Raw genomic sequence first — 16176 nt, 5'->3', positions numbered from 1 at the left:
CCTTATAGGAAAAGATTTCAGTTTTTCACAGTTAACTATGATACTAGCTGAGGGTTTATCATATATGGACTTTATTATGTGGAGGTACTTTCCTAGATCCATTTTGTTGAGAGCGTTTGTCATAAATGGATGTTGAGTTTTGTAAAATGTTATTCTGCATCATTGTCAATTCCTTACAGTTTTTGCATAGGTAATCGTGTAACGTGCACATAGTTTGACATTTTTATCTACACTTATATCACTTATTTCCTACTAATTGCCTTATTGCCCCGGTTAGGACCTGCAATAAATGTGTAGAAATGATGAGATTGGACTTCCTTGCCCTATCCCCAGTCTTAGGGGAAAGCATTCAGTGTTTCACCATCAAATGTGATGTTACCTATGTATTTCAGGGAAGTTCTATTTCTAGGAAGCTCCCTCCCATTTCCAGTTTGCTGAGAGTTTTAATTATGATTGGATGTTGAATTCTGTCAAATATTTTTTTTTTGGCATCTGATCATATATTTTTTTCCTTCTGTATTCTATTCATATGATGAATTACATTGTTATTCAAATGTTAAGCCAATCTTACATACCCAGGAAATGGCCCATTTAATAGTGATGTATTACTTTATAAGTATATTATTTAATTCTATTTGTTAAAATTTTGTTAATAATTTTTGTGTCTATGTTCATGAAGGATAATTGGCCTGTAGTGTTTTTGTGATATCTTTGGCTAGCTTTCTTGTACTGGCCTCAGAAAATGAATGTTCCTTTTTCTATCATCTGTAAGATTTCCTTCTTTCTTTTCTTTTTTTGGAGAGTTCTCATTTCTTCCTCTGGTAGAATTCATAGCAAAAGCATCTGGACCTAGAGATTTCTCTGGGAGGTTTTTAACTCTAAATTCAATTTCTTTAATGGGTATAGGGCTACTTGAGTTATCCCTTTTGGTGTGAACTTAAGTAGTTTGTGTCCATTTTATGTCTTGGTGAATTTATTGGCATTAAGTTGTTCATAATATTCTCTTTTACTTTTTAAATGTGTTTAAGAGTTGCAGTAATATCTCCTTCATTTCTCATCTTGGTAATTTATGTCTTTTTCCTTGATCCATTTGGCTACAGATTTATCAATTTCATCCATCTTTTCAAAGAACCAGCTTCTGGGTTCATTAATTTTTTTTCCTCTTTTTTTTTTTTAATGTTTTACTGTTTTACATTAATTACTGCTCTAATCTTTCTTATATCTTCCTCTGCTCATTTTGTATTTAATTGGCTCTTCTTTTTCTAAATTGTTAGACAGAAGCCTAGAATGTTGATTTGAGATTGTTCTGTTCTAATATAATCAGTTAATGCTACAAAACTTCTCTAAGCCGTGCTTTAGCTGCATTGCTAAATTTTGGTAGATGTTTTGATTTTCGTTCAGTTCAAAATATTTACTAATTTCCCTTTATGGTTTATTCCTTGATCTATGGATTATTTAGAAGTCTGTTATTTTCTAAATATTTGTGGATTTTCCTAATATCTTTCATTTCTTTCTAGTTTAATTCCATGTGGTCAGAGAACATACTTTGTATGATTTCAGTTATCTTAACATTTGTTGAGACTAGTTTTATGATCCGGAATATAGGCAATCATAATGAAAATTCCCTGTTCACTTGAAAAAGGATGTGTCGTGCTGTGGTTGGGTGGGGGTAGCAGAGCTGTTTTAGAATTGTCAATTAGGTTGATAGTGTAGTACTCGTCTTCTATATTACTGATTGTTGTTGTTGTTGTTGTTGTTCTTTGTTCTATTACTCAGAGGAGTGATGAAATAATAATTGTAGATTGGTCTATTTCTCATTCAATCTCTATCAGTTTCTGCTTCATGTACTTTGAAGTTCTGTGATTGGGTACATGCCCATTTAGGATGGCACGTCTTCTTAATGAATTAATTACTTTAGCATTACGAAATATTCCTTGTTCTAAAGCCTACTTTGTATGATGTAAATATAGCCTCTAACTTTCTTTTTCTTAGTGCTTACATGGTAGGTATCTATTTAAATTGGGTTTCTGTCAACAGATAGAGTTGGATCTTACTTTTCCTATCAAATCTGATCATCTCTGTCTTTTAATTGGCATGTTTATTTACATTTGCTATAGTAATCGATATGGCTGGCATTAAGTCTACCATCTTGCTATCTTCCTGCCACGTTTTGGATTGTTTCATAATTCCATTTCCCCACAATTGACTCATTAGTTCTGCTTCTGTTTGATTTTATTATTATTATCATTATTAATTGCTCTAGTGCAATGGTGCATTCCAGGGTCCATAGAATCCTTTCAGTGAGTTTGTGAAGTAAAAACTATTTGACAGAGGGTATTTTTAGGGATGGTTTAATAAAGGTTATACTCTTTGGGCTGAGTTGTGGAAGATGAGTAGGCAGACAGAACAGAGAAAAATTTGGGTTGAAGTGAACGGGGCCTCACTGACCTATGGGACAATCTCACACATACACGTAACTAGAGTCACAGAAGGAATAAGGAGGACAAAAAAAGACTTAAAGAAATGATGGCTGAAATTTCTCCAGATTGGACAGAAACTATAAACACACAGATCCAAGAAGCTTAATGAGCTCTGTCCAGATTGAAATGACCACATCTCCTCTATACCCCATTGTATCCCATCTGTATTCTTAATCACAGAACCTGTAACATTTTAATGCATTTATGTGCCTGTCTCCCCATGTGAAACAGCAACTTGAAGGTGGAATAGTGCATGGCACATGATAAATATTTGATAAAAGTTTTCAAACGCTGAGGTCCTTACAAGTTTTGCTTATTTTGCTTATCTCAGAGAGGCAAAATACAATTGACTTGACTGACATTCCTGTTTCAAAATATGTCAATATATTTGGAAATCAACCGTTTTGAATGCCCCCAAATTATGTAGGCAACAGCTGCACTTTTGAATCTCATGTTATGAAAAATAAATTTAAAATCAAACTCTCAAAATGGAAGCATATATTGTAGCATGCTTGCATAAAAAATTATTGTTCTGTTATACCGTTAATACTTCATTAAAAAAAAACCCAAAAACCTCAAGTTGCGTTTTAAAGCAATTTACCTGGCTTGCAAATATACTATTAGGATCAGCGGAAATAAACACACCATCTTGATCCACTTGAAATCCGTCGTGAGACCAATATGCCAGGTCAAATGTAAATGTCTTCATATGTTCTGGATTCTTAGGGTCTTGTATAGTGGTGGTGGTCCTTGAATGCATGGAAATCACACATTTGCTCCCAGAATTCTTCTCTCGCTATAGTCAAATTACAAAATCGGGATCAATTTTTATACCTTTTCTTTGTCATCTAAGTTAACTGTTTTGCAAGTCTTTATACCTAGCAAGAAATTAAGCCAGGAATGTACCCTTCATTCTTTCTGTTCTCTACTTATATAATTCTAGCAGCTGTTATGAAAAGCAGTTGCTCTTCTATTCCCTCAGAATTTTTGAAAGGCTTTTCTCTACTCATAACTTTCTGAAACAGCCCATCTAATGCCCAACTATACTAACAGCAATAACTTTAGCAGCAGAGAAATCCACTTCTAGTATGATAATGTAAGGAGCTCCTGTCCCACTCCCCAGTGAACCTGTGAAAATTATTCATGAAAAGCAACCATTTAAAGCCTCTGAAAATTGTCCTAAGGGCAAACAGCCAATAAAGAAACATTTATTCAAGAAAATCGATCAAAATTCAGTAAGAAGCAAGAGTCTGTAGTATTAGAAGCAAGACCATTTTGTCCCTCTCCTACCACCAGCTCAGCAAAGTGGAATCTACTCCAGACTCAGAGCCCAGAGCACAGGGCTCCCCCTCTCCCCAGATCCCAGCTGGAGGGCTTTCTTCCCGGGAGGAGCAGGACGTCAGCTTTTCTCATCCTGCCCCCATCTACCTGTTGCTGAGGCTAAGTCCTGGGAGAGAGTGGATGAGAAATGGAGGTTTCTTCTTCTACCCAGTTCGCACTTGTAGAAGAGCCATACTGCAGAATCCTTGGGCACTCACTTCCCTGCTCCTGAGGGTCCATGCCAGGAAAGACAGGCTGAGAGGACCTCGGCTGCTGTGCTATATTCACCAAGTGCGGGCTTCTGAGCAGGGATGTCACTCAGAGCAGCTTGCCATTGTCCCCACCCTCAAATCCTGAGCCCTGGTTTACAGATCTTGCCTGAGGGAGTAGCACCTCATCTCTTCCCATGGAATTGACTTCATTTGCCCCCTTAGAGAAATTCAATCCGAATGGCAGTCCCAAGAACAGAGGAGTTTGTGATGAAAAGCAACTCAGAAGAGATTCGATACAGATTAAATTACAGACCCCCTGGCTTCCAGTGGGGCAAGAACTGGGGGAAAAGATGGCTGGCAGGAACCCGCTGCGGTCAGAAAAAATGTCAAACAGATCTCAGAAGCTGTTCTTTCCAGAGGAACCAGTTTGATTGAATGTATTTGTAGAGCAATTTATGCCCCCTGGACACGGTCAAAAACAGCTTTCAGCCAGCACTCAGTCAGTACAGTTTAACAGCTTGGGTGTGGCTGAGAGAGGAGGCACCTTACCCAAACCGCTGTTATCCCGGGGTGACTGGGGCACCTCTAAAGCTGTGCCTTCCTGAGGAATAACAGAAGTAGGGGTAGGGGGTGGGGATGGAGGGACAGACTTTAGTAAAATAACCCAGCTCAAACTTGCCTAGCATGCCTTGTCCATTCCCTCCTGCAGAAAGCAAAATAAGACAGTGAACCAGGCATTCTTGGCTCCTTATACCTTCTGACTGACCGTGGTTATTTCCCCCTATGGCTCTGTGTGGCAAGTTCCATTCTCTTGAGAATTGTAAGGCAGCTGTCTCTGTGTCTCTCACCTTACTACACCTGATTAAAATGCATCTTGGGTATGCGTTAAAATGATTTACTGTAATATATCAATAGACTAAAAACCAAAAACTACCTATCATCTCAATAGATGCAGAAAATGCATTTGACAAAATCTGACACCCTGTCATGATAAAAGCACTTAAATTAGGACTAGAATGAAACTTAATCTGATAAAGGGCATCTATGAAAAACCCATAACTAATATCATTTAATGGTCAAGACTAAATGTCTAAGATCAGGAAAAAGACAAAGATTTTTACTCTTGACAGTTCTATTCGATATGGTATTGGAAGTTCTAGCCAGGGCAATTAGGCTGGAAAAATAAAAGGCATCCAGATAGAGAAGGAAGAAGTAAAATGATCTCTATTTGCAGATGCCATGATCTGGAATACAGAAAGTCCTCAGGAATCCACTAAAACACTATTAGAATAAATGAGTTCAGTAAGGTTGCAGGATACAAGATTGATACACAAAAATCAATTGTACTTCCTTCTATTCACTCCAAATGAACAATCTGAAACTAAAGAAAATTATTCCATTTCTAATAGCATCAAAAAGAAACACTTAAGAATAAAGTTAACAAAGTGCAAAACATACTCTGAATACTCCAAAACATTGTTGAAACTAAAGATCTAAAAATTGGAAAAACATCCCTTGTTCATAGATCAGAAGACTTTGCATTAAGATGGTAATACTCCGTAAACTGATGTACAAATTCACTGCTATTTCTATCAGAACCCCACTTGACTGTTTTGTTGAAATTGACAAGCTATTTGTAAAATCTATATGGAATTCCAATGTACCTAGAATAGCCAAAACAATCTTGAAAAAGAAGAAAACAGGATGCACACTTTCAGATTTCACAACCTTTAATACAAACCAACAGTGACCAAGAGTGTGGTACTAGCATGACCGACACAGATTAACGTAATAGAATTGAGAGTCCAGAAATAAACCCAGACATCTATGGTCAACTGCTTTCCAACAAGACTGCTAAAATGGGGGAAGAACAGTCTTTGCAAGAAATAGTGCTGGGGAAACTCGATAGCCACATGCAAAAGAGGAAAATTGGACCCTTACCTCATACCGATATATAAAAATTAACTCAGAGTGGATGAAAGACATAGATATAAGAGCTAACATGTAAAAGAAAGCAGAGCAGTAAATCTTCACGTCCTTGAATTGGGCACAGGATTCTTTGATATGACTCCAAAAGCAAGTAGTAAAATTAAAAACTTGTGCTTCAAAGTACACCATCAATAAAGTAAAAAAACAACCCAAAGAAATGGGAGAAATTTTGCAAATCTTACATCTAATAAGGGATTGTATCCAGAATATGTGAAGAACAGCTCAAAATATACAGATAATTCAATTTAAAAATTCACAAAGGATCTGAATAGATGTTTCTCCAAGGAAGACATACACATGAAAAGATGGGTGGCATCACTAGTCATCAGGGAGTTGCAAACCAAAGCCTTGGGATACTTCACACCAGAATGGCTACAATGAAGTCCAGTGTTTGCTAGGGTTGGAGAAATTGGACCCCTCACATACTGCCGGTGGGAGTGACTATAAGGCCACAGCTGCTTGGGAAGTCTGTCCGTTCCTCAGACAGTTGAAGATCAAGTTACCACATGAGAATAAGCAATTCCATGCCTAAGTATATAACCAAGAGATGAAAATGTGTCCCCACGAAAACTTGTACACAAATGTTTCCAACAGCATTATTTGTAACATCCACTCACTGAGGGTTAAATACAACGGGAGTATTATCCAGCCACAAAAAGTTTTGACACACGCTTCAACATGGATGGACCTTGAAAACATGATGCCAAGGAAAAGAAGCCAGTCACAAGACTACATTCTTTATGGTTCCAGTTACATGAAATGCACAGAGCAGGGAAATACGCAGAGACAGGGATGAGATCAATGGTTGCTTAGGACTCGGTATAAGGATGATAGCTAACGGGCACAGATTATTTTTTAAGTGATAATAACATCCTAAAACTCAGTGGCTTCATCTATCTGTAACTACACTAAAAATCACTGAATTGTACACTTTGAGGGAATTGTATAAAATGTAGATTTTATCTCAAACCATTTAAAACATTATGAAAAAATAAACTGTAACGGCATTAAGAGTATCAGGCACTGTGCTCTGATTTATATATTCATCTCGTAACAGCAACCCTGTGGGGTACTGGTCTCTTCATTTTACACAGAAGGAAACCAAGGCTCAGCTTAAAACTTCCCTTGCTCAAGTCTACAGTGGCTAAGTGAAATAGTCAAGTTTGAACCCCAGTTCATCTGACTTCAAAGGCTTCTGAGAATGTACTGCCTCTTATAACAAAGAGTCTTAAAGTTCTCTGATTCCACAATGAAAACTGGCTATGAAGTTAGAAAGTAGGCAGAATACAGGTCACCTGGGAGGTATTCTAGTTCTTAAGATGTGAGGCATAATCATCTAACCTCAAATCAGCTCTTAAATTCATCCTCTTTCCTTCTTGCTACTGTTCAGGTATAAGCTAATCAACTGTGGTGGCAGACAAAGGCAATGTTTGCAGAAGGGCCTGAAGGCTGTGTAAATATGTAACTGTTTTAGCAACTACTTCTACATCCTTACTGTTTAAAACTTGCAGTTAGTTACTGTAGCAATATTAAGGTCAATGAAAAATAACCCCTGGAATAGCTACTTTCAGTGTGTTGAAGGATTAGATTATAAAAAGGTTGTCTTTCCTTTTTTTGGCCAAAACATTTAATTTACTCATCACAAATTAATTCTTTGACATTTATATAATTATCTAATTATATATCTGCTTGTTTGCTGAAATATTTTGCGCACTGTCAATGAATGTTAAGGGAAAGGCCAGAACTGATAATGAACTGAAAATGTGCAAAGTAATACTGAATATTGACGGATAAGAGAAAAGGCAGTAGGTTGTACAAGTGGGAAAGACCTCTTATCAGGTCATTTCATTGTATCCCATTCAGATTCAGTTACTGTCAAAAAAGCCCGGGCGTGGTGTTTGGTCTAGCATACCCTTATCCAAACTTTACTATCCCAGGAAGTTGTCCAGATCTGTCCAAGCAGAACTAGAAGAACTAGATCTCATCTTCCTCTGGGTGTCAAGATTATCTACCTTAGCGCTAGGGGATACACTACTATAAGTTACTTACATAAGATAAATAAGTTACTTACTATAAATAAGTTACTCACTTACTGGAAACTGGAGGAGAACAAAGGATTTTCCTTTAGATCCTTTGTTTCTAGCACATCATTTGATCCATAGCACATGGTCAAAAATTTGCTGAATGGGTCAATGGTTCAGAATTATCTTAAATTTTAACTAATGTATTCATAATCAGTAACAATTGCTACAAGTCCAAGAATGAGTTTAATCCATATTTTATCCTAAAATGTTGTAGCAACACAATTTAATGACCAGTGTTTTTGTAAAAAGTTACACAAATACATTTATACATAAATGCATTTCAAACAGTTCATTCAGAATTGGCAATTTGTTTGCTTATGATCTGCTCTTGAGGGGAAAAATGCATTTATTAAAAATAGATACCACATGCCTTTATTCACCAAACTGCATCGGCTTAAAAAAATTATTAACTTGACAGGGTATTTCTCTTGTCAGTTTATTATACTACTTGTGCGAAGAATGAAACTGTTTACTGAGTTATGTTTAGATCTTTAAGTTACTCATTTAACAAGTTCATTTAAATAAGTTTAATATTCCATAAATGACAAGCAGCTTACATACAAGTTTGGTAACTATCATTAAAAAATTAAAATGAAAGTCATAGTCAAATTTTCAACAAGGCAATGTAACATTTATCACTAACCTGACTAAAAGGCCGCACTCGTACTGCTACTTTCACACTCTCAATACTTGGCGTAGGCATTTTCATCACTTTCCCATCATTATTCATAGTTATCTGGTAGAAAACTAATGTAGAAAGTACACTGCTTGTGCTTCACACTGAAACATTACAAGTTTAGCAAACAAAAGCAGTGTTTCTAGATAATCAATTCTTAATGTTCCATTCATTACACACTATCAATTACCTGTTATAAATTATTTGACCACACTTATTTATTGATGAATTTTATCGACTACACCAAGTATCACCACTTAATTGCACAGTCATACTGCAGAGAACAGTGTTGATTATTTTTTCTTTTCCTTTTTCCACATCTACTCACACACTTTTCCATCCAATAGTCTGTGCCTGAGGTCCTATGAGAATTTGTCAGTTTTAAAACCTGAATATTAAGGGATTTCTGTGATTCAGTAGCAAGCTCCTTCAAAGATATATTTATAAAATTTATAAAATTTGTTCAGACTTCTCAATCTCTCAACGTTAGGCACAAAGTGCACCAAATATTCATGAAACAGATTTGGTTTACATTTCCCTTCCTTCTCTAACCCCTTTCAGAGGTTGCTAGTGAGCAGTGAACCGGTCAATCTAACCTGGATAATTAGTCTCTGAATAATTAAGAGACTTTAAAGATAAGTAGCCTTTAAGCTTGCTGAACAAGAAATGCCAACATTACATTTAACCAATGCATTACTTGAAAAATTACTCATTTGAGGTAGAATACACAAAATTTGTTCAACTACAAAAAAGTGGCAAAATTACATGCCCATAATTTCAACATAGTAACAGCCACCGCCCCCCTAAAACAAAACAAAATTAATCACAGAAGCAAAGTGCATAAATTATAAAATAGCAACTTAAAAAAAGTAACAGTTCAATCATCCTCATTTTAAGATTGGTCTAATACTTTTAACTAGAGAAAGAAAATGGGACTAATGCCTACTAGTATGTAAAATTATTAAAACAGAAATTCCCCTCTCAAAAATCTAACAGACACAAACTACTGTGAAGTATACACTTTATTTAACATTCCAATAATAAGCCATATTTACATATTATATAAATGTATGAAATTTTAATATAAAATAGAAAAAACTGCCTTGACTAAAAGAATCACACTCTATATGGAATTGCTTTACTTACTGAAGACCTGTTTACAAAAATTTACAATAATTTATATAAATTATTTTCCAAATTAGATGATTTTTAATAATCCACACAATTCTGATGACTTTACAAATAGGTGTATATTAAAAACTTGAAACAAATTACAGCATTTTTCTGCGCAAAACTTGTTTTGGAAAGGAAGACAGTTTCTTTCTGTTCCTTCCAATAGCTTTTGCTGTTACTTCTGCAGTTTTTCTTGGCTTGCTCTTTACTCCATCAATTGGGCTTGCCAAGGGTGAAATCAGCTTAATTTCTACTGGAGGAGGTGACCAAGAACTTTCTTTTTCTGTGTTTCTGAAAAAAGATGTAATGAAAGTAAGAATAAACATATAAACTATAACTGGCTTCCCAATATGCTGAAAGAAACTTCAGGGATCACCCTTTCCTAGTGCTTTCATTTCATAAAATAACTTCTATAAAAGTTCTCTCGCACTTTGGTACACTGTGCATGTGCCTAATTAGTTTATGACTTTAAAGCTTCACTAATTATTTTAAGCTAATTAGAGGCAGAGATAAGGTTTCACTTGACAGAAATTTCCCTTTTTGATTTAGATATTCAAAAACAATCACTGCTGAATTTTTAAAAAATGTTTCCTATGTATTAATAAATACTGCTGGGTTACGGGGACTGGCCAAGTACCAGTAGTCAGTCCATGGAATGAGAGTCCAGCAAGGCCATGCGGGTAGGAGAAATGGCAATTCTCAAACAACAGAAATTAGCAATTATGTATATGTTTTTGTAATGTATACATTTGTATGTATATATTTTGAATGTAATTCTTCACATACATTCAAGGCCAACTGATGTATAAATAGTATTATTAGTTACAGTCAAAAGTCTCATGAAATTAGTTTTTAAAGTAAGATAAAATGGATTACTTTTATGAAACTGAACATCACCTAAGCACAGTATGAATAAAATACTATGTAACAAATATATCTGAAATGGAGTAATATCCCCAGAGATGAAGTTTTATTTCTATTAATGAAATAATCACAGAATTTTTTAGTTTATAATTATTTTTTACTAATAGTCATCTACCTTTACTAAGGAAAAGGTAAAACATCCCATTCTCCCCCCCTACCCACTGCAAAAACAGATTCACTGGGTACTAAACTATTCCCACCCCACTACCCTTCTTTCAATAGGATGAATAGGCTTTCATACTAGAGAGAAATCCATCTTCCACAGTGAAATCTAACAATTACAAGGAGCCAGTGCTTATAAATTCCTCTAAGTATTACCCATTTCTAATGAGCTATTTAACAATTTCTTTCAAATACTCCTCAAATCTAATTTTAAGAAACAAAATTATACAAAAATTACTCCACAGAAAAAGTCATACTTGCTTGCTTGTTTTGTTTTTCAGTCTTGATTCTTTTCACTTTTTGCTTTCCCACAGTTTTTATTGATTGAGAATTATCTTCCTATGAGTTAAAATTTAAAAAGATAAATATTAAGTCATGAAACATTAGAAATCTAAAAAGTTCTATTCTGAGTCAAGGAATAGAGCCAAACAGTGCTAACGAATTCAAACTCAACAAGTCTCAAATGGACCCTTTTTTAGTAGGAACCTTGGTCCTGAAGACCCTCATCCTCACACATTCAACTCATCCCCGTCTTGTCAGTTCCATTGTTTTTTTTTTAATGTTTCCATTGTCCACTGCCCTTTGTTCCCACTGTGTCTGTCCAAATCCAGGCTCTCATCTCCTAAGAATTAGGTCTTGAGAGACTTTTTTTTCCTCACCAGAATTCATTTGTCATAGAAACAACTTAAAAAATGCACCTGGATATTTGCTAATGTGTGAACAGCACCCCCTGCCACCCTCCACCCCCCCACCACCTTGAGTTGTCATGCTTTTGTGCCTTTGCATCTGCTGTTTTCTCTGCCAGGAAGTCCTGTCTCCTTTACCTTCTGTCTGTAGGGCTATTTGGGTATAAATGATTCTTATCATGTTACAAAGTAAGTGTTTTTGCCTCTTCAGTTAAACTGAGCTCCTGAAAGGCAAGGCATTTGCCTGAATCGTTTTTCTGTAAGTCTTTATCCTTGCATAGTAACTGGCTAATGGCAGATAATTCAAGTAATGCTTATGAATTAAGGTTGGTAAATGTAAGGGTCTCATACTCAATCCCCAACTATTTTTATTTAAGGGTTATGTGCAATTAGGTGATGGAATCAACTCTGAAACATTGTCTCTCCAAGTGTGGCCTGTGGATGATATTCAAGGGGTTCAGAGACCTGCATTTTTAATAAACACATCCAGATAATTCTGATGGAATACAATGTAAAAACCTATCCCCCAGCAAGTAATATAAACTGCAGCTGCCAGTAATATGCCATCAGTAACTGTCCCAAATGTAGGGTCCCAAAAGTGTACACAAGGCAACTTTGGGCTGTTATAATATAAATGTCTGCTCTTTTTAAAGAAGTTTAAATAGAAACATTGCTTTAAAAAAAAAAAGCATATTTAAATCAGCATACAAATAAAATCATGCATTTCTTACCAGTTCATCTACAAGTTTGGGAGTATTAGATATGTTTTTCCGCCTGGTCCTTAAAGCAGGAGGTGAGACTACTAATTGAGAAGATAAATCTGAAACCAATTCTTTCAGCTGTTCAGAAGCCTCTATTTTTTTAGCTAAAGAAAGGTGGAAAAAAAAAACAAAACAAAACACTGTCTATATCAATTTACAAATACATGTGTATTTTTTAAAAGCTTGAAGCAAAAGCTTGCATTAGAAAGATATAAACAATCCCAAGACATAGAAAACACTAACATCATAACATGGTATCTCCACTGAGAGAAATGACAGGAAAAATCCCCCAAATCCCAACATCATTTGGGTAATTAAACCAAATGTTCAGCAATAGTTAATGCTGCAAACTAAAGACTAAAGTATCAAAATAAGACTTAAAATAGTATTACACTAGTTTCGATCTTCATTGTTCCTGAAACATTCTGAGGAAGGAAAACATCAATCTCATATATAATCTGACCTAGTTTGCTTCCTAATTCCTACTGTTCCAGAGATGAAATTTTTATTTACAAAAACAATTTAATTTACAACGAAGAGACTCAAACCCTCTTTCCTTGCCAGCTCAGTCTGAGTTAGTTGTTCCAGTCAAAGGGAATACAAAGTCCACGTTATAAAAAGGAAACAGTAGAGAAAAATAATAATATAGAAAGAGAAGATGACAGGAAGCTATTCCACAAATAAAAATGATTTAAGAATTGATTTAAAATATGTAATTAAAACACTGATCATAGACTTGATCTCAGATTTTTCTGTTTTGTTACCCTAAGGTTTCCATATTAACAGTGATTAGCAATGGTGTGGCTGAACCAGTCTGCCAGAGATGAAATCTCAGCTCCTGGATTTACCAGCTGTGGGACCAAAGGTAAGTTACTGAGATCTTTCTGTGCCTCAGTTTCTATGAGATGAGATTAATACTAGCATTATAAAGTTATTGTGAAGGATCAAGAACACTGTATGGCATACGGTAAGTGCTTTATAGATGTTTGCCTTTGTTATATTTCAAGAATTAACAAATCTTTGAAATGATCAAATTATAGTTCAATTTTACTTTGCCTAATGGGACAATCAAGATGTCAAATTCTGCTTGTAAAGCATATGATTCTTAACAAAAGGAAAAACAGGCACGAGGTCAGAAGTCATCTCTACTCCCAGACGATAAGTGGCAGAAATGGCTGGGGTTACTGGTGGTAATTTCCCACTTTTGGTGTCAAAAGGAAACATCAATATTCTATCTATGAAAATGATACATTCTATTTTTCTCTTTTGAGGCTAGCTGGAGTAACAGCTTCTTTGGCTTTTCAGACTACCTCATATTCTTCACCTATGATTTTCCCCTCAACTTCAAAGGAATAAGTAAGGAAATATAAAAATATACTATCAAGTGCAAACATGTTCGGCACCTGCCATTCCTTCCATATGCTTCTATGAGCCAGACGAGACTTTATTATATTTCTTTGTATGTTAACTTCCTCATCCATCTCTTGTAACTTTCCTGAGTCTAAGTTTTGAGGGCCTTGTGACTTAAGGGCTAAGGAGTTCAAAAGACCCAGGTTCAAACCCAGTAATGTACTGGTAAACAGCTTTCCGGGAAAAACAAAGAGCAGCTCTGATTTATAGCATTTGCTGATCTCTGTGGTATAAATGCTCCCACCATGGCAGGCTCGACAAATTCCTGAACATTTTAAAAACTGGCTCTCCCCAGCCAGCAGGAGTTGGCTCCAGGACACCACTACTTATTACCCAGGTGACAGAGCTGCTCAGTCTCAGTGACCTTCAATTTCCTCAATGTGAAAAGAAGGAAGTAATAGTACCTATACCTAACTGGGTTGCAGTGAGAATCAAATGAATTGATGAATGTATAGCCTCAGGCATTACAGGCCTTTAATTATCTGCTGATGAGGAATGGAAATGAAAGAAATCTATTAAAATGTCAAGTTTCGGGCCAGCCCGGTGGCTCAGGTGGTTGGAGCGCTGTGCTCCTAACGCTGCCGAGGTTGCCAGTTTGATTCCCACATGGGCCAGTGAGCAGCGCCCTCTACAGCTAAGATTGTGAACAACTGCTCTCCCTGGAGCTGGGCTGCTGTGGGCTGCTGTGTGCTGCTGCGGGTACGGTGTGCTGCCAGGAGCGGCTGGCAGCCAGCGACAGACGACTGGTGAACAACTGTCTCAGCTGGCCCCCCCCCCCCCCCCGCAAGGCTCATAAATACCAGCATGGGCCAGGGAGCTGTGTCCTACACAACTAGACTGAGAAACAATGGCTTGAACCGGAGTGGGGAGGGGGAGGCGGAAGAGGGGGGGAGAGTCAAGTTTCACATTCTTTTTAGCTATAAAACACATCTAAATAAAATTCTAAGATAGCTATTCCTTTAACAAGTTTCAATTAGAGGACAGCCCCTAACTGTCTAATGTGATCTACATTAATTTCTAATCTTTCTGCATCCACTCATCTCTGTATTGCCAACACCTCCTTAAAGGAGCTTTAAAAATACAATTTAGGGTGGCCAGATGGTTCAGTGGTTAGAGTGCGGTACTCATAACACCAAGGTCGCCGGTTCGAGTCCCACATGGCCCAGTGAGCTGCACCCTCCACAACTAGATTGAAAACAACTTGACTTGGAGCTGAGCTGCGCCCTCCACAATTAGATGGAAAAACAACAACTTGGCATCCTGGAAAAACACTCTGTTCCCCCAATATTCCCCAATTAAAAAAAAATATATATATATGAATAAAATAAAAATACAATTTAAATAGGCACAAAGGAGAATGAAGAAACTATAATCTCAGGGAAAAAGGAGAAAGGAAACTGCATCCTATGGTGGTAACTGCTTCGTTAACGTAATGAATACTGTCAAGAATCCTGTAGGGTAGGCATTATTACCTTCATTGAAAAGATGAGAAAACAAGATTCAAAAAGGCTAAATAACTTTCTGGGTGGGTGGCACAAACAAGAGATCCCAGCCCAAATTTCTCATCTCTAATTTCATCTCTTACTGTAGAAGGTGCCTATTTATAATATTAGAAAATCTGAAAACAGGAGCATGTTGAAGCAGTCTGTGGCACATCAGTGAAATGAAATGCCACATATGGACTCGATCAATGTATGACAAAACAAAAACAATATAAATACCATGCACACCCAGGGTTCTGAGACTATTTAAAGGTATCTGAAAATGCTCATGAAATAAGTGGCGTGGGAAGCAGTATCATTTATCAAAAATGCAAATATTTAAAGAGGTTTTTGCACAGTGAATGTTGAAGATAGAAAATACCAATTTGAAGATTTTTAAATGGCTTATCTTCTCTTGGCCTTCAAGTCAAGGTAACTATGTAGGATGTATTAAAAAATACATGCAACGGTTTTTAAAAGTTTAAAACAACAAAGTCACCTACTTTACTTACAAATCCTCCAGCTGCTCTGCTGAAATTTACATCTTAAACTGTAACTTATATAAACAACTACATTTTGTTTACCTAACCATTTTCGTCAGCTTTACAAAGAACTACCCTAATAGGATGGATCTACTCAGCTACACCAGTTTAGCCTTTTCTGCATTATCACCTTTTTAAATTGCCTCCCTCAGTGAAATTCCCCCCTCTCAGAAATCTTAATAGGACGTGTGTGTGTATATATATATATATGTGTGTGTTCTTATGTATATCTGCTTTATGTATATCTGTGCTTTAAACACAAAAAGAGTTATTGTC

The 16176-nt window shown here is 36.3% G+C and overlaps 2 protein-coding genes across 2 annotated transcripts in view; both read right to left on the bottom strand.

Annotated features, from left to right (window-relative positions):
- Positions 1-10026, bottom strand: part of LOC117018462 (kinesin-like protein KIF28P) — a 55949-nt gene extending 45923 nt beyond the window's left edge. The window contains exons 1-2 of the mRNA XM_033099404.1: positions 8729-10026; positions 3082-3276 (exon numbers count right to left, since the gene is read on the bottom strand). Of these exons, the coding sequence (XP_032955295.1) occupies positions 3082-3276; positions 8729-8815 (282 nt within the window). The 5' untranslated portion in view covers positions 8816-10026. The remainder of the gene's footprint in view (positions 1-3081; positions 3277-8728) is intronic.
- A 24-nt stretch (positions 10027-10050) lies between these two features.
- Positions 10051-16176, bottom strand: part of AHCTF1 (AT-hook containing transcription factor 1) — a 72542-nt gene continuing 66416 nt past the window's right edge. Inside the window, exons 34-36 of the mRNA XM_033099403.1 lie at positions 12438-12571; positions 11278-11359; positions 10051-10225 (exon numbers count right to left, since the gene is read on the bottom strand). Coding sequence (XP_032955294.1) covers positions 10185-10225; positions 11278-11359; positions 12438-12571 — 257 coding nt within the window. The 3' untranslated portion in view covers positions 10051-10184. The remainder of the gene's footprint in view (positions 10226-11277; positions 11360-12437; positions 12572-16176) is intronic.

Source organism: Rhinolophus ferrumequinum, chromosome 27 (assembly GCF_004115265.2).
Source record: "Rhinolophus ferrumequinum isolate MPI-CBG mRhiFer1 chromosome 27, mRhiFer1_v1.p, whole genome shotgun sequence".
Lineage (NCBI taxonomy): Eukaryota > Metazoa > Chordata > Mammalia > Chiroptera > Rhinolophidae > Rhinolophus > Rhinolophus ferrumequinum.
This window is presented reverse-complemented; position numbering and strand designations above follow the sequence as displayed.